The sequence below is a fragment of the Malaclemys terrapin genome, chromosome 2 (assembly GCF_027887155.1).
Source record: "Malaclemys terrapin pileata isolate rMalTer1 chromosome 2, rMalTer1.hap1, whole genome shotgun sequence".
In the NCBI taxonomy this organism is placed as follows: domain Eukaryota; kingdom Metazoa; phylum Chordata; order Testudines; family Emydidae; genus Malaclemys; species Malaclemys terrapin.
Genome location: NC_071506.1, coordinates 129,972,309 through 129,991,004, shown reverse-complemented (window position 1 = coordinate 129,991,004; position 18,696 = coordinate 129,972,309). Strand labels below are relative to the sequence as shown.

The window sequence follows — 18,696 nt, the reverse complement described above, 5'->3', positions numbered from 1 at the left end:
CAAATTTATGATTATGCTAATTCATCCTCTGCCACCCAATGTAGAGAAGCTGAGTTAATCCATATCTGCCCCTGCATTTCTTTTGTAGATCATTACATGATTAGCCTTTGGTGGAAATTTATGGGAACATTTTAATTCTGAGCAGGCCTGATTTCTGGGGAAAAAACATTTTTATATATAAATTTAAGTTGCATTATAGACAGTCATTCTGAAACTTAGTTCATGAGTCAAGCATTAAAGATCTTCAGACAGTCTAATCCTTAAAAAGGCAGCTATTTTCAGCATATTATAAGCAATTGCATGACATCCACTGATGATAAAGCAAGGGAAGTTAAATGCTAATGAATTTTAAGTCAACTCTTCAGAGATCCCAGGTTAAAAATTCAGAGTTAGTGTTTCATTTGGATATGGAAATGTGGTGAATTATCTCACACTTTTGCTTTTTGTGTCCTTTGTGGAGAAGTTATCTAAAGGGAACCTAGATCACTGGAAATGGTAAAATAAAAAAAGCCAAGTTAGCAGTTCATCTTTTAAAAAATTGCTTTCTAAACTCCTGCTGCTTTAGAAGTATTAATCAGATGTGGCAGAGGCATCTTTCTGGTTTAAAGAAAGTACTTTTCTAGGAGAAGGGGGTCTTGCAGTGGTGGCTGGGATTAGTGAGGAGAATTCACAGTGCTGTCAAACATGCAGATAAAAAGCAAAAAGCACTGCATGCCCTCTCTTACAAATCATCTTTTGATTGCACATCTCTCAATGTTTTCACGTTTATGTTCCGTCTGTTTAATGTTCTCCCTTCACACTGATCATCATTCTTTTAAATGCTTTGCATTAATGTAAACGTTTTTCATTCGCAATCTCAGGCTCAGTAAACAATGGATCACAGTGCACACTCTCTCTCTCCTGGAAAATATTGAGTTGTCTAGAGGAAAAATAGCATGAAGTCCAAAAGTGCTGCTGTAACAGAAACCAGGAACTAAAAAAATTGATCTGATGAGAGAGTCAAAATGTAAAATATATATATAGTTGTAAAATCATGCACTCCAGTCTGCACTAGCACTATTCACGTTTGTCATTTCATTTAAATATTACTAGACATGTTTGTCATTTCCTTGCACATAAAGTGAATGTAATTCTGACTGTGACCATTGGAATTCTGCCACTTGACTTGTTCTGGTGCTGTAGGTCTACAGTTTAACAGTTGCAATCAGACTATTCCTCATCAAAGAAACTAGGGATCTAAGTTAAAGTTAATTGCATGGAGGAAAATGAATAGTATGTGGATATCAATTCACTGGATAGTTTCCTACCTCACTCAGACTAAAGGGAACTGTAATAAGCCTGTGTAAATACATCTAAAGAATTATCATTGATGGAGGAAGAGTATAATCAAATAATCTCTAGGTGGTAAAAAAAAAAAAAAAAAAAAAAAAGGAAGGATAGCTCCTAAAGCTAAAAATGAGGAAGACACCTTAAAAGGTACCTTCAAATACTGTGTACACATCCTATGTAATCCCAGTAAAATGAATAGGCCAGAACTTGAGCCTGAGGGCTTGTCTACACTACAAGGGAAATTCGATCTAAGCTACGCAATTTGAGTTACCTGAATAGCGTAACTCAAATCGACGTAGCTTTGATCTACTTACCACGGGGTCCACACTACGCGATGTTGACGGGAGACGCTCTCCCGTCGACTCCCCCTACTCATCTCGATCTGGTGGAGTACGGGAGTCAACGGGAGAGTGATCTGCAGTCGATTTAGTGGGACTTCACTAGACCTGCTAAATTGACCGCCAATGCATCGATCACCGCTTGTCGATCTCCCGGTAAGTGTAGACAAGCCCTTATTGATTAGGCATTGGTAAAAGGGAAGTGATTCTGTTCAGGGATAGATGTCAGCTGAAACACGAGTGAGAATAAATGCAAGGAGTGGGACTGATGAATTAAGGTGTCTATAACTATGTGATTGCTATCCAGACTGAGCAGTAGAGGAGGTGGCTTCTAGGATGTGACAGAACATACCTTAGATGTTCATCCACCATTGTGTAGTTTCTCTCTAAACATTCAGTTTGGTCCCACATGCAGCACACAAGTATATGTCCCAGAAACTGTCCTTAAGTTTCCATGAAAGAGAGTGTTAATGAAAAATGTTAAATATTGGTAAGGTTTGAAACACAAAATACATAACTAATGTTAAGGTGATGGGAGCATTATGAGCACCTAAATACATAGAAGAGTTTAGAATGCTTAATGCCTAAACTTAACAATGATGCGGTATCTTTAACTCATCTTGCTGTGATTTCTTTTTTGCCTAATAGCATATGTTAAAAATAGAGGAGGAAATGTACCCCAAGCTTGAATTTTTCTGATATTGTGTTTATAAAATATGTGACATGACTCAAATGTGCATCCAGTGCTTTGCTTAGTAGACCTGTATACTAGTCAATACATTTCTTATATCCATGGGTATCATATAAGAAAAACATTGCCATAAACCCCATCTCCCTTCAAAGGCTGGCTTCATCTGACTGTGCCATGTTGCAGAGATGTTACGAACTATGGGTATGTCAGTTGCACACCTTCTGTCCCCAGCTAACCAAAATGACTAATGGTACTGGAAGAGGAACCTGCTGTCTGGCATGAAATCTAATTGGCTTTGATGGTCTGCTTTTGCAGATTTGTTTATAAACTGGAAAATCTACAAATTGCAGACCATCTGCACAGAACAGTGTGCTAATGAATGCCTGTAGCCTGCAAATCCATAAGCTCATTACCTCAAAGTTGCAAGTCCTTCCACAAGTTCGCAACTGAGGTTATCCATCTGAACTTAGACTTGGAAGGGTATTTGACTTCAGGATACAACCCTACCTCCTTTAAGTCTGAAAAACCTGTCTATAAAAATGAGACACATTTGTTCAGCCTCTTAACAGGATCTAAAGATTCCGCTTCTGTTTTTAGTTTCTCAGTTCTGTAAACCATGCCTTAAATTAATATGTCAGTCAAACATTCCAAGGGTGGAGAAGTGCCTTGCAGATAGCTTCTGAGTAACAATAACTATCCCTGGGTTGTGGTTATTTTCCCTGTGCATCTTTCTCTCCAGCTGTCCTGCTTCATTCTCTTCTCATCTCCCTACCCAACAGGTGGAATGGCTTAAGAACGAGGAGCCCATCGATTCCAACCAGGATGAGAACATCGACACCAGGGCAGATCACAACCTGATCATCCGCCAGGCCCGTCTGTCTGATTCCGGGAACTACACTTGCATGGCTGCCAACATAGTGGCCAAGAGAAGGAGCATGTCTGCAACAGTCGTGGTGTATGGTCAGTGGAAATGTGTAATAATATTTACTGTCTGGATTCTTTGCATCAGTAATAACCAGTGGGTTGCAAATAAAGATGATATTTGTTTGTACAGTGCCTAGCACAATGGGGTCCTTATCTGTGATGAGAGCTTCCAGGCACTCCAAGAATATAAATAATCCTTTTTCCAGTTATTAATAAGGTCCACTTATAAGCCTGGCCAAAGAAATAAGCCTTACATATGGTGCTCTTAAGCCCTGATTCAGGAAAGCACTTAAGCACATGTCTAAATACCATTCTGAATAGCGATATGCTCAAGTGCTTCCCTTAATTGGACCTATGTAGCATTATACAAACACTAGTTAATGAATCTAAGGGCTGGTCTTCACTACAGGGAGATTGACGCTGCAGCAATCGATGCAGCAGGGGTCGATTTAGAGGGTCTAGTGAAGACCTGCTAAATCAATGGCAGAGCGCTCTCAGGTCAATCCTGGAACTCCACCTCTTTGAGAAGAGTAAGGGGGAAGTCGACCGGAGAGCATCTCCCATTGACGCAGTGCAGTGAAGACACTGGGGTAAGGCGACCTAAGCTACATTGACTCCAGCTACTTTGTTCATGTAGCTGGAGTAGTGTAACTTAGGTTGACTTGCCCTGGTAGTGAAGACAAGCCCTTAAATGTTGTGTGGCACTGGTAGAATAAGCAGAAACGTTTATTTTCACCACTCCCTGTTGCTTACAGTGTTCATTAAACTGAAGAGTGACATTTTATTGATGAAGTCAGAGGCATGCCTAAACCATCACTTTTTAAAAGAACGATTGTGTTTATCCTTTAAGTGAAGCATATTTGAAGAGTACTGAGGTGCCTGCCTCCACGTTTCCTTCCGAGTCTCAGTGTCATTTATTACACCTTCTGGCATATAAACCCACCAAAGGCAAACACAGCAGTTCTTTGACACCGTGTCCTTTATGTAATTGCATCCTGGTGCTATTTAGGTGGTGATGCCCCTATTTGGGCTTGGAATTTACCTTGCAGAATATATATATATATATATATATATATATCAAAAATCTGAGAACAAAAAGATCAGAAATGAAGACTTGATGCTTAAGTCTTACCATGCCATCCATAATGCCATGCGTGTGTGTTGCAGTGAATGGAGGCTGGTCGTCATGGACTGAGTGGTCTAACTGCAATGTGCGGTGTGGCCGAGGCTGGCAGAAGCGATCCCGGACCTGTACCAACCCTGCTCCGCTCAACGGGGGTGCATTTTGTGAGGGAATGTCAGTGCAGAAAATTACCTGCACTTCACTTTGCCCTGGTGAGATATCCAAGTCTAACTTTAAATGTCACACCAAGAGAGCATTCTCTCCATCTGAAGTGCTCGGTGGCTACCTGTGTATGCAGAGTTACTGGGATCAAAGGGGAATTGGGAAGGCATTTGTTTAGACCGAAGTTCGTAGTCTATGCTTTTTATCTTTTTGTGCAATAGCAAAAGTGAATTCACCTGGGTGCTTAGGCATTAAACAGCGATTGTTGTGATATAAAGAGAGGTCTCCACATATTCAAGGACTGGTCCCCCTTAAAACTGGGCACAGCACTCCATTCCTTATCTTCTGAATGTAGGGCTTAGTGATGTTGGTAACTTTAGCAGGAGAAACACAGAACCCTGAGCTCAGGACATAATGAGTAAATAAAAGAAGATTTGGTTTTCAAATGCTTTGCTTTAAAATGCATTTTCTCTTTTTATACTAAGCTCCAGTTATAACTGAAGCACAGTTATGTCCCTTGAGACAGTGTATTGCCTCTCTTGTTCACCTGAAACACAATTTGTCTGATTTTTGGGAAAGAGAGGGGTGTCCAACACATGTGGGTAAACAAAACTGGTGTGTGTGTGTAATTTTAGGATTGAATATTTTTTGTTGGACCTGATCCTCATCTCATTTAAATTGGTGCAAGTCTCTCCATTAACTTTTATGGGCTTTGGACCCAGTATTTACTGATTTGGGATTTAAAAGAATCTTAAGTGCCTGTGTTCACCTGACTTGTGTGTGAGAAATGTAGACAGGGCACTGTGGAATGCTTTTAAGATATGAGTCGGGACGGAGAGAACTTCAGATAAGTCAGAGACATACTGATCCTAGATCTCACTCAGAGCATTAAAGAAAGGCCACCAAAGTAATCTATGCTCTTTTGGTAAATGTCAACACTGTTCCTGCTCTAGAGCTGTGTGAAGACTCCACACACCAGCCTCCTTAGAGCTGAATTTTGGATGAACACTAGGAGCTAATAGCTGCATTACAAAGAAATATCTGTCAGATTCCCTCTTGCAGTTTTTTATTGGCTGTAGGTGATGGTCTTTACTTCCTGCCCTAAACTGTTAGGTATTGCTGCTGTGCTCTATTTAGGCTATGTCTACACTAGAGACCTTACAGTAGCACAGCTGTACCACTGCAGATCTCGTGTAGCCACACTATGCTGATGGGAGAGAGCTCTCCTGTCGGCATAATTAAACCATCCTCGACGAATGGTGGTAGCTATCTCGGTGGGAGAGCATCTCCCACTGATGTAGTGCTGTCCACACCAATGCTTCTGTTGGTGTAACTTATGTCGGTCGGGATGGTTTTTTCCCACCCCTGAGCAACATAAATTTTACCGACAGATGTGCTATTGTAGACATAGCCTTAGAAAGATGCTGCGTTCCACCCCAGAGGTGACTGTGTTTCAGTGGTGGATATCTGTGTGTATAATATGGGAGAGAAGAAAATTAGAATCCTAAAGATCTATAGGATCTTTCTGGATAATAGGTGCTAGATATGTGTCATCAGAATGGCCTGCATCTTTAAAATCAGTATTATGTAGGTCTTATCCAGAAATAAAGCTCATCTTCTGTACACACATCTCTTGAGTTTGATAGTGTGAGCTCCACGTGCTAAGTCCCCCTGAGTAGGGGACTAAGGGCTTGTCTACACTACTTCGTGGGGTCGATCTAAGATACGCAACTTCAGCTACATAAATAGCGTAGCTGAAGTTGACATACTTAGATCTACTTACCACAGTGTCTTCACTGCGGTAAGTTGACAGCTGACCCTCTCCCATCGACTCCGCTTGCGCTTCTCGTTCTGGTGGAGTACTGCTCAGCGGTCAATTTATCGCATCTAGATGCAATAAATTGACCCCCACTGGATTAATCGCTGCCCGCCGATTCGGCGAGTAGTGTAGACAAGCCCCTAGGTTTCTTTAATAGTAACCCTGAACACATCTGAATAACCAGTGGAGCAGGTGGAGTTCAGTACAGTCTGATCACACCAGTTGGTCAGATAACACATACTGATCATGTGTATTTTTCTTCCTGTTTAGTGGACGGTAGTTGGGAGGTGTGGAGTGAATGGTCAGTCTGCAGCCCGGAATGTGAGCATCTGAGAATTCGGGAATGTACAGCTCCACCTCCAAGAAATGGAGGAAAATTCTGTGAGGGCTTTACTCAAGAATCTGAGAATTGCACTGAAGGGCTTTGCATTCAAGGTAGGTGATGTGACAGTGACCCCTTGCATTAGCAGCTATCTGAAGGTATTTCCTTCTGAAAGAAATGCTGGAGTGTGGGGCTCTAGAATGCAACACCATAACTCACAGTCAAGTCTGTAGGAGGCTCGTGGCTGAAATCCTTACAGACGTTGGAATACATTTTCAGGGAGTTGTGTATCTGCTAATTTGAAATTCACTTGGCTCTTGGCTCTTTGTTATGGCCTGAGGCAAAGCCCCCTGAAGTCAATTATAAGGCTCGCTTTGGCTTCAAGGGCCTCTGGGTTAGGCCCATAGTGAATAATTTATCAGGATTTAGGAAGTGTAGCCTGTACAGGCCAAGTTCACTTCATCTTTACAGCACCAGGTGATTCTGGTGAGCGGTGTAAAAATTCTTCATATGTGTAAAATTTTGCGCCAGTGAGTCACTCAGCAGAAATGTATCTTGCAGTATTGGAACACGTCCTTTAGCTTTTCAGCTTCTCATGGGATTAAATGGGTGAAGCACCAACATGTGTCTTGTTGGTGTCTTAGATACTTTGGGTCAGATTCAGTTCTCATTTGCACCTTTGCAACTCAGTAAGATTTCATAGGTGTAACTAAGGGCTGATTTAGGCTCTGCATGTTAACTGTGAACTCCTTGCAACAAGATCCTGATGCATTTTGAATGTTTGGAAAGCATTTAGCACATTGTGATTGATGCAATAACAACTAAGGATCCAAGAAAAATCAGTGCTGCAGCTGAAATATCAGTCGAGAGGTGCAGAACATTCGGGACAGCTGCATATTCTTGAAATAAATGAGAAATTAATGAATTTATTCCTCTGTTACATTCAGTTCCATATCCATAAAGCAATATGGTCACCTCATCCCGTTATAGCAATAAAATGGCAACTTTGGGAACAATCAGGGACTCTAGGACTGAAATAAGTGAGTTGAAAAAAAACCCCAAGTTTGTTTTATTTTTAAAAGGTTTCCTTTGTTTCGGTTTCCATGGCAGTCTCTTCCCCTCCCTCCTTAGCCACAGCAAGACAAGTGGAAAGCTCAGGCTCCAATCTAATCCAGTTAGTGTGGCAGTGTCTGGTAGTGGATAAAGCACTGGATTGGGAGTCAGGAGATGTGGGTTCTATTTCTAGCTCTGCCGCTGACCTGTTGGGTAACCCATCTGTAAAGTGGGGATAATGACCTTCCTTATGTAAAGCATTTTGAGAGCTATGGATCTATTGCTTTTTTTTAATTAAAGGTTTCCTGACACCTGTGTTAGTCACTCAGTGTTTGAACTCACTTTTTGTTCACTATAGTTTATAAGTAGTTTACTACGGTTTTATTGGCTGGTAAAGGGAACTTCTCCCATGTAGGTCCATCCCCTGTAGGTCAACGTGCCTTGCACAGAACTAGCACTAGCTGTTGTGTCTATCTGTGGCATTGAGCACTTGCAGACTGCTCTAAGTTTGCAGTGCTGCTTCATCACTCAACAGCCAAATCCCTCCCTAGTGCAGCTCTGTTGAATTCAATGGCATTTACATTACAGTTTGGATGTGATGTTTGGCCTGAAGTCTCTAGCTTGCACTGCTTCCCCTTCTCACCACCATGCCTAAAATGCCTCTAACAAATTGGGCATCCTCTCTATATAGGCCCAACATCTGCTAGCTGAATGAGAGAGCAATACTCTGATCCGGTATGGTGGTTTCTACTGGTGTCTTTCCTCCAGTAATGCTTACTACTCTACTTAGAAATTCAAAGGAAGAATTAAAGAAAAAAATACATTGTGCCTAGCCAGTTGCACAAAGTGGTACCTTCATAGATCCCATCTGGGAAACAGCTCACTTTTCAGCATGAGATTTGATTATCCTTTATTTTATGGCCATTAGTAACCTTTATAGATAGTGAAGCTTAAGTAGGGTGACCAGATGTCCTGTTTTTAAAGGGACAGTCCCGTTTTTTGGGACTTTTTCTAATATAGGCACCTATTACCCCCGACCCCCATCCCGTTTTTTCAGTTGCTATCTGGTCACCCTAAGCTTAAGATATAAAATTATCTAAGCTAGGATTTTCAAGAGAGTTTGTATTTCAACACCTACACCCCTTAGTCATGTTATCTCGCATTCATTAGCTGAGATTTCCATTGTTACAACAGAGTCCCTCCAGCTTCTGAGGCATTAAGTTAACAACCATTCATTGGTTAAGAGGTCATAGGCAGGATTAAAATTTATTGGTTTTCCTGGGTATAAGGAGAATATTTGGTGACAATCTGTGGGATACAGAATTCATTCTTCTTTTGAGGATCAACCTATGGTGAATATAAGATGCTCATTGGTTTTTTTTCCCTGCTATGCATGAGATGAACGCCCTTCCCCACAGATACTTGCTACATCCCGCATCCCTTCCTGTGTATTTCTACAACATGCATATTAATATATCCATTGAAAATCAATCACCAGCTGTTACCATGGTGTGACCTGTCAGGAGTGTGTGCTGGAAGGGGCATACAAGAATACAATCTCCTTGTGGTTTGTACAGGGCTGAGCACAATGGGGCACGGATCCTGACTGGGGCATCTGAGGATTGTTGTATCATTAATAGTGTGTGTTATCTGACAGGTCTCTGTTGTGCAGCTTTTCCAACCATTTCCAAAGGGTTAATTTCCCCTTTCTTAGGCATTCCAGTTCTTTCTGAGAAGTCCATCTAGCTGCAATCCGTAGCCTTGTCTCTGAATGCCCCTGCCAGAAGAGATTTTATTATGATGAACCCTATCATGACTGTCTGCAGTGAATTATCACTTTAATATCGGTGCAAGTGCCTCTTAGATGTTGCAGGAACACAGAAACTTAGGTCTGTGCCAGCCAAGTGTTTCCTGAGGATGACACCTGATACTTGATATTGACTCCAGGGAGTTTAAAAACAAAACAAAACATGTCTTCTAAAAATGTACTGGTAAAGCTGGGTGGAGCTTTGTGTAGAAGCAGTGATCTCAGCTACAAGAGACTCCGCAGATAAATTTCTATGGTTAGAGGAGGGGGAATCTGTCTCATATTATATTTGAATTCTATCCTGGACCTAGCAGTGAGGCACCCAATAAACTTGGACTTGTTGCTTAGCCTCTGTACTGTCACAGTTCTCAAATTTAGGAACAACAGCTGAAAACCAGACACACTTCAAGTGGGAATATTTTCCATATCTGCAGAGTGAATCTCACACACTTAGGTAACTAAGTTAATTGACTGAAAATGTGCTCAGTGAGTTCAGTTTCTCTTAATAACTTACCTTTACCTGTAATATATGCATCTGCTGCTGCACCCTGTAATACGGCATTCAGACTGGAATTTGTCTGGACTGTACCTTCAGATTGTAAGTCCTATTGGCAGGAACAGAAGGTTATTGGGATGTGGGCAGTTCTGAATGGTGCATTTTACCTAATCTCATAGAAAAGAGAGTTTGACTCTTTCCACTTGTTCCAGCAGCTACAAACACAGTAGCTTTGGGTCCTGAAGATAAAGCAGATTTCCTTTAGAAGGGATTAGCACCTTTGGTTTTACAGAGATCTGAGTTGAGGAAATTCCACAATTGTGATTGAAAGCAAAGAAACTTCAGAATGTAAAGAACCTGTTGCCAATCCATCTTCCTTGTCAAGAAACAAAGACATAATAATATTTTTTTAAAAGTGACTTATGCTCCAAGACACAAATAAGTCCACTGATTACAGATGCCGGTATAGTGCAGAACAGCCACTGTATTTACTTTTTCTCTTATTAAATTTAAATGAAAGGTGTCATATTGACAACCCTGGGCAAGACACAAGTCCTCTGTTTATCCACAGAATGGATATAGTACAGTTTTAGCTGGTTTTGCCTTATTCACTCTGCTACCCTGTTAATGTGCCCCAGTGCTTACCAGGAGGAACTCTAATTCTCAGGGATAAAAGGAAGTTCATATCACAGACCCATTCAGTCCCAGGCAAGGGGATCAGTTAATGTCATTGATGGTGGTTTTATGATGTGGACATTTATCTAACTAAAAACTGGAAAGAAACCCCGCAGCTCCTTTCACATGGGCTGCCAAATAGCTGACACATGGCAACAATCTTTGTTCAGTAATGACCTAGTTTATTTCGTGTGGTGTTTGGTTAGTTGACTTTACTTGGTTTGTAAATTCTCTGGGGCAGGGGCCATCCTCGTATTTTGTGTTTGTAGAGTGCCTAGCGTAATGGGATCATGGTCCATGCCTGGGCCTCATTGGTGCTACTGCAATACAAATAATCATTTTAGAATGTCTACCTCATCTGGCTAATTGTATCACCGTAAACAGGAAAAAATGCATTGCCAAACTTTACTGCAATTATTTTCAGACTATCTTGCCTTTTCCCACAGAATTCTGATACTTCCATGTGGCTTAACATTTAAAGAGACATTGACTCTATACACTCAATTTTTTGTATAATTATTTTACTCTAGCCAGTAATTAACTAAATAGAGCAGGCCTGGGAACAAATCGTTTGTAGCATAGCAAAAATCTTCTGCCTCTGAAGCAGATCGTTTTTTTGCAGAGAGGACTTTTCTTGAGTCAAGAGTGTGATGCTGTTGCAAAAAAAAGCAAATGTAATTTTGGGTTGCATTAGCTGCGGCATAGCCTGCAAGTCATGGAAGGTGATAGTACCACTCTACTTGACACTGGTTAGGCCTCAATTGGACTACTGTGTCCAATTTTGGTCACCAGTATATAGAAAGGATGTAGAGAACCTGGAAAGGATCCAGAGGTGAGCAACAAAGGTGATCAAAGGGATGGAATGGAAGTCATAGGAACAAAGGCTGAAGGAACTGGGTATGTTCAGTTTGGAAAAGAGGAAATTAAGGGGGGATATGATAGTGGTTTTCAAATACTCAAAAAGCTTCCATAAAAAAGATGGCAGGACCAGAGGTGCAATAGGTTCAAACTACGGTATAGCCAATTGAGATTAAATCTCAGGAAAAACTTCCTAACTATAAGAACAGTAGAATAATGGAACAAACTTCCTCAGGAAGTAGTGAAACCTCCTTCACTGGAAGTTTTCAAAAAGAGTCTAGATAGCCATCTGCCTTGGATGGTTTAGACACAACAAATCCTGCATCTTGGCAGGGGATTTGACTAGATGACCCTTGCGGTTCCTTCTAACCTTATGGTTCTATGATTCTATGAGTTACAATGTCTGTAAAATAGTATACGCATAGAATTTGAATGAGAAACCTTAAAGGGGCATTGTGAAATAATTTTGGATCTCAATGCAAGCTTTATTTAAAAAGAAAAATTGGGTGGTGATGGGAGAATAAGGTTAAAAACCTTATGTGAGTAAATTTTTTATCAGTTTAAAATATGTGAATGAGTTGGAGGTTTCTTTGTTGGTATGCTTGGGGGGGAGGAGTTGTTAAATCATTGTTGGGAGTGAGTCACAATAATAATTGTTTCTATTTCATGTATTTGAATGAGCACAAGTAAATGAAATTTAGTATAGTGTTCGGTGCAGCTTGGACAGTGAAAATGAACTAGTTATTTGAAAAGGATAAATAGGACGAATTGTGAGAAGCAAACTAGATTACTGAAATTAAAAGGAGTTTAAAGTAAAAGACTATTAGGAACACATGTATAGAAATCAAAGTGATATTATTTAAATGATCAGAATTAAACTCTCGGCTGGCATTGATTAATGCCTAACCTGAAAAAATATCTACAGTTGATTGATTTACATGCAAATATCTGGTTTTTACTCCTTTTGCAAGGAGAAAAGGGAGCTGAGGAAACTGTAATTGCACATTTATTTTTGTTGCACACACTAGTGATTGCTAACCCAACATTGGGGTCAGAAATAGGTCCCTAGGTGTTGAATCTGAGGTAGAACAATTTGGGCTCAAGTCTGGTCTCAGTATTCTCATCCTATATAAGGAGTAACTGTACTGAAAGTTGATGATGCCAAGTTGTTGTAAGAGAGAGGAGACTGAAGGCCACTGATTTAAAAGGATTTACTACAGGTTTATACCAGTGGAGCTGATATCAGCTCTGGCCCAATATATGTTTCATTTTTTAAATAGGCTGCTCTCCTGGTTTTGATGGAATGGCAGGTGGTGGGGAGCATGTGTTTGCTCCAAAACTTGAATCTCCTTAAGTGTTCGTTCAATTAGACTGAAATATTAAGTGTCTCTTGTTTCTTTCATATTGGAGTGTGATATTATTACTCCTTTATGGGTTATGCTGTATGTATATAGTTATGTCAAATTATTTTTAGGGCCATAATTGCTTTCTCAGCTAATAGGAATTGATGCAATTATCCCGTCTGGGTTTTATTTTCCTTCGTGTTCCAATATGTGCCTTTCCAGCTCTGCTTTACATCCCATAGGGAATTGTGAAGGAAATGCAGTGCAGTGCTTCAGAAAACTAATCTCTTGGAGGTTATTTATCTCAGGCACAACTTGTTAACTTTGTTCCTTTCATGAGGCAAAAATAGAAATGAAACATTTCTGTGGTTAACAAGTATGGACTCTTATAAAGGCAAGGTTGGAAACCTCAGTTGCAGATAGTGTATGGCCCCTAGCAGATCTTTTCAGGTAGGAAAAGTTCTAATCCTTAGAAAGAATTTTCAAACTTTCATTCATTAAATGAAAATTTCAGTGACCAGTTGGGGGTCAACTCTCAGGTTCTTGGATCAGTCCCAGACAGCAGGTGCTGGGACTGATATAGAGGAAGCATCTTTCAGTCCTTAAATACATCTTTCTTTCCCAGCTCATCTGATTCTCGGTTGGCTTTAGGTAGATTTGATGAGAGTACAGTTCTCAGCTGAAACAACAGTTCTTCAGGAAATGAAATCTTTGAGGTGGAACAAGAATAAAGTAACAGGCTAAGGACCTTCCCTCCACAAAAATGAATCCAAACTATGTTAATACACAAGCTTTGGAAAACCAGAAGTGAATATGGTTTTCTGAAGATGCCTATTCTTGTTGCTTACACAGCTCTCATTTAAAATAAGTAAGAGCAGCAAGGCTAAATATTAGCTATTTAAGGGGTCTAAAAACCCTGGAGGGAGACTGAATGATTACAGTAAACTGGTAGGGTTAAAATGGGGCTGAATTAGCAGGAAACTGTTCCTTCTCACCACTAGAAAATGTCTCCCAGGGGAAGTTTGGAAGCTTGCTTGTGTTGTTTTGTCAGGGAGACAGCCTAATAGAAACATAGGTGCTAGAAATGGGGAACAAAACTAACCTTTTCCTCAAATTCCCTTGACATTTACCAAACTAAACCCATTTTGGATCTTGACGTAAATGTGATATTCTAGAATTCATTTTTCCCTTTCCATTAGGAGTACAATTACTTTAGGTTTACACAATGCTAACTAGTATGAATGTTGATAATTGAAAGGGCAGTGTAGAATGAGTATGGCTGGCATATTAATAGGAATTCTAAATATAAGTGCATATGAACTTATCAAGTCCTAATTCTTGGTGTCATTTTGATACACACCTTCTGTCTTTGCTGGAGTCTACAGTATGTCTGGCAAATGATTGATCAACTTGCCTTCAGCAATACAATATTTTTTCTGCTTTCCAAATTCACATGAGTTGCAGATTGTGTTTAACCATTTCAACCATCTGGAAAGTTAAAATTACCTTGTGTTAAATGTTTGCATAAATAAGTATTCTAGAAGACAATGTTGGAAAATAATTTCTTGGTCATCTATTCTATTTGACTTCAGTATCACAGAATTTTTCTGTATACTAAACCCATACGTTTTTGGTCCAATCTCCTCTTAAATACTTAGGGTATGTCTACACTACGGGATTAATCCGAATTTAGATAATTCAGATTTGAGAAACAGGTTGTATAAAGTCGAAATGAGTGCGGCCACACTAGCACAGTAATTCGGTGGTGTGCGTCCAAGTACCGGGGCTAGCGTCGATTTCTGCACCGTTGCACTGTGGGTAGCAATTCCATAGCTATCCCATAGTTCCCGCAGTCTCCCGCGCCCATTGGGATTGTGGGTTAAGATCCCAGTGCCTGATGGGACAAAAAACATCGTCGCAGGTGGTTCTGGGTACAGCCTCACTTCCTCCCTCCCTCCCTCCCTGCATGAAAGCAACGGACGGCAGACAACCATTTTCGCGCCTTTTTTCCTGGGTGGGTGAACACTGCAGACTCCATACCACGGCAAGCATGGAGCCCGCTGAGGTCAAGACAGCACTCATGAATATTGCAAACACCTCGCGCGTTCTCGTGGAGTTTATGCTCAGCCAGGACCAGAAAAACGAGGCGAGGAGGCAGCGGCGGCGGCAGCGCAGCGACAAGCATGATGAGGACATGGACACGGACACGGACACAGAATTCAGTGAAACCACAGGCCCCGGTGCTTTGGAGATCATGTTGTTAATGGGGCAGATTCTATCCATGGAACGCCGATTCTGGGCAAGGGAAACAAGCACAGACTGGTGGGACCGCATAGTGTTGCAGGTCTGGGACGATTCCCAGTGGCTGCGGAACTTTCGCATGCGTAAGGGCACTTTCATGGAACTTTGTGACTTGCTGTCTCCTGCCCTGAAACGCCAGAATACCAAGATGAGAGCAGCCCTCACAGTTGAGAAGCGCGTGGCGATAGCCCTGTGGAAGCTTGCAACGCCAGACAGCTACCGGTCAGTCGGGAATCAATTTGGAGTGGGCAAATGTACTGTGGGGGCTGCTGTGATGCAAGTAGCCAAAGCAATCACTCAGGTGCTGCTACGAAAGTTAGTGACTCTGGGAAATGTGCAGGCTATAGTGGATGGTTTTGCTGCAATGGGATTCCCTAACTGTGGTGGGGCAATAGACGGAACCCATATCCCTATCTTGGCACCGGAGCACCAAGCCACCGAGTACATAAACCGCAAGGGGTACTTTTCAATGGTGCTGCAAGCACTTGTGGATCACAAGGGACGTTTCACCAACATCAACGCGGGCTGGGCGGGAAGGGTTCATGACGCTCGCGTCTTCAGGAACACTACTCTGTTTAAAGGGCTGCAGCAAGGGACTTACTTTCCGGACCAGAAAATAACCGTTGGGGATGTTGAAATGCCCATAGTTATTCTTGGGGACCCAGCCTACCCCTTAATGCCATGGCTTATGAAGCCATACACAGGCAGCCTGGACAGGAGTCAGGAGCTGTTCAACTACAGGCTAAGCAAGTGCAGAATGGTGGTAGAATGTGCATTTGGCCGTTTAAAAGGTCGCTGGCGTTCATTATTGACTCGCTCTGACCTCAGCCAAAGAAATCTCCCCATTGTTATTTCTGCTTGCTGTGTGCTCCACAATCTCTGTGAAAGTAAGGGGGAGACCTTTATGGCGGGGTGGGAGGCTGAGGCAAATCGCCTGGCTGCTGATTACGCGCAGCCAGACACCAGGGCGATTAGAAGATCACACCATGAAGCGCTGTGCATCAGAGAAGCTTTGAAAACCAGTTTCATGGCTGGCCAGGCTACCGTGTGAAATATCTGTTTGTTTCTCCTTCATGAAAACCCTCCCCCTTTACTGACTGATTTTCTGTAAGGAACCCACCCTGCCCCTTCCCCCAGCTTTCTTTCAAACCAAATAAAGTCACTATCATTTAAAAATCATTTATTCTTTATTAATAGATTAGAAAAAGAGGGAGGGAACCCGGGTGGTATTTGGGAGGAGGATTGCTGGGAAGGAAAAAGCCACAAAGAAAAGGTTAAAAAAATGACAGCCTTTTGCTTGGGCTGTCTACTGGGGTGGAATGGGAAGGTGTACGGAGCCTCCCCCCCCGCGTTCTTACACGTCTGGGTGAGGAGGATACGGAACATGGGGAGGGGGGAGGGTGGAACAGGGGCTGAAGCGGCAGTCTGTTTTCCAGCAGCCGTTCCTGAACCTCCACCAGACGCCGGAGCAGCCCCAGCGTTGCATCCTTCATCCTCTGGTCTTCCTGCCGCCATCTCTCATCTCGATCGTCTCTCCTCTCCTCACGTTGGTCCCTCCTCTCCTCACGTTGGTCCCTCCTCTCCTCACGTTCACTGACTTCTTTCCTATACTTTGAAACTGTTTCCTTCCACTCATTCAGATGAGCTCTGTCACTCCTGCTGGATTGCATAATTTCAGAAAACATGTCCTCCCGCGTCTTCTTCTTACGACGCCTTATCTGTGATAACCTTCGGGATGGAGGAGGGAGGCTTGAGGAATTTGCAGCTGCTGTAGGGAGGGGAAAAAAGAGAGAATTGTTTTAAAAGCTACATTTTGCAGAACAATGCTTATACTCTTTCACGGTGACCAACACTGTTCACATTACATAGCACATGTGATTTCTGTGCAAGGTCGCATTTTGCCTCTTAATGCTGAGTGCTTGTGGCTTTGCTGCTAGAGATCACAGGTCTGGGCAACAGAATTCGGCTTGCATGCGGCCATGGTAAGCCATTATTTTACAGCTTCTGCACCCTCCTTTCCCACATACCAAGCATAGCCTGTAGAGTGCTGCAGAAGCCTGGCCAATCTCAGCCAGTTTGGGGGGGGCAGTGTGGGGGGGCTTGTCTGGGCCCCTTCAGGCAAGTAGAGTGCTGCGGTTTTTCTGTTAACATTCAGCAGCACCAGAAAACAAACTAACCCCCCCCCCCGCCATGAATTCTCTGGGATGATCACGGTAGCCCTCCCCCCACCGCGTGGCTGGTATCAGGGAAGATCCCTGCAGGCACCAAACTACACCCCCCCCCGCCGCTGACCCCCCCCCCTCGCCATGAATTCTCTGGGATGATCACGGTACCCTCCCCCCACCGCGTGGCTGGTAACAGGGAAGATCCCTGCTAGCCAAACGCGGAAAACTTCAGGGCCAATTTCCCATCTGCGCTTGGCTAACTGCAGGGAAGGATTTATTTTCCGCCACAGGCAAACAGCCCAGTAGGAACGGCCACCTCTGTCCCCTTAATTAAGTTCCCGTATTTCAACCAGGTTACCAGGAGGGATATCACTCTCCTGAGGATTACACAACAAGATAAAGAACGGATGTTGCTTGAATGCCAGCAAACACCGGGACCATACGCTGCCAGGCTTTGTCAGGCAATGATACCAGATTACTTGCTGCAAGCATGGCGTGGTCAAGTGTCCTACCATGGAGGAGGGAATAAGGATGCACTGCCCAGAAACCTTCTGGCAAGGCTTTCGGAGTACCTCCAGGAGAGCTTCATGGAGATGTCCCTGGAGGATTTCCGCTCCATCCCCATACACGTTAACAGACTTTTCCAGTAGCTACAGACTTTTCCAGTAGCTGAACTGACCGCGAATGCAAAGTCAGGCAAAGTAATCATTAAAAACCGTTTGCTTTTAAAACAAGTTTTATATTTTAAAAGGTAAACTCACCTGAGGTCCCTTCCATGGGGTCAGAGTCTTGGGTACTGGCTTGGGAGGGTACTTCAGTCAGGGTGATAAAAAGATCCTGGCTGTTGGGGAGAATGGAGTGCTGTGTGCTCTCTGCAAGCTCATCCTCCTCCTCCTCCTCCTCCTCCTCTACCCCATCGGCAGAATCCTCAGGCGTCGAGACTATCCCCGACCCAGAATCCACGAACAAAGGTGGGGTAGTGGTGGCAGCCCCCCCTAGAATTGCATGCAGCTCGGCGTAGTAGCGGCATGTCCGCGGCTCTGACCCGGAGCGACCGTTTGCCTCCTTTGTTTTTTGATAGGCTTGTCTGAGCTCCTTGACCTTCACGCGGCACTGCTCAGAGTCCCTATTGTGGCCTCTCTCCATCATGCCCTTGGAAATTTTTTCAAAAGTTTTTGCATTTCGTCTTTTAGAACGAAGTTCTGCAAGCACTGAATCCTCTCCCCATACAGCGATCAGATCCAGTACTTCCCTCACGGTCCATGCTGGTGCTCTTTTTCGATTATCAGC

At 42.8% G+C, this 18,696-nt stretch overlaps 1 protein-coding gene across 5 annotated transcripts in view; it reads left to right on the top strand.

Moving 5' to 3' along the window:
- UNC5D (unc-5 netrin receptor D) overlaps positions 1-18,696 on the top strand; it is a 313,430-nt gene that overhangs the window by 227,377 nt on the left and 67,357 nt on the right. For 3 of the 5 annotated variants that reach the window (XM_054019317.1, XM_054019316.1, XM_054019318.1), the window contains exons 5-7: positions 3,138-3,318; positions 4,450-4,617; positions 6,657-6,821. In XM_054019317.1, coding sequence (XP_053875292.1) covers positions 3,138-3,318; positions 4,450-4,617; positions 6,657-6,821 — 514 coding nt within the window. The remainder of the gene's footprint in view (positions 1-3,137; positions 3,319-4,449; positions 4,618-6,656; positions 6,822-18,696) is intronic. The other 2 variants (XM_054019320.1, XM_054019319.1) reach the window with 1 other exon arrangement.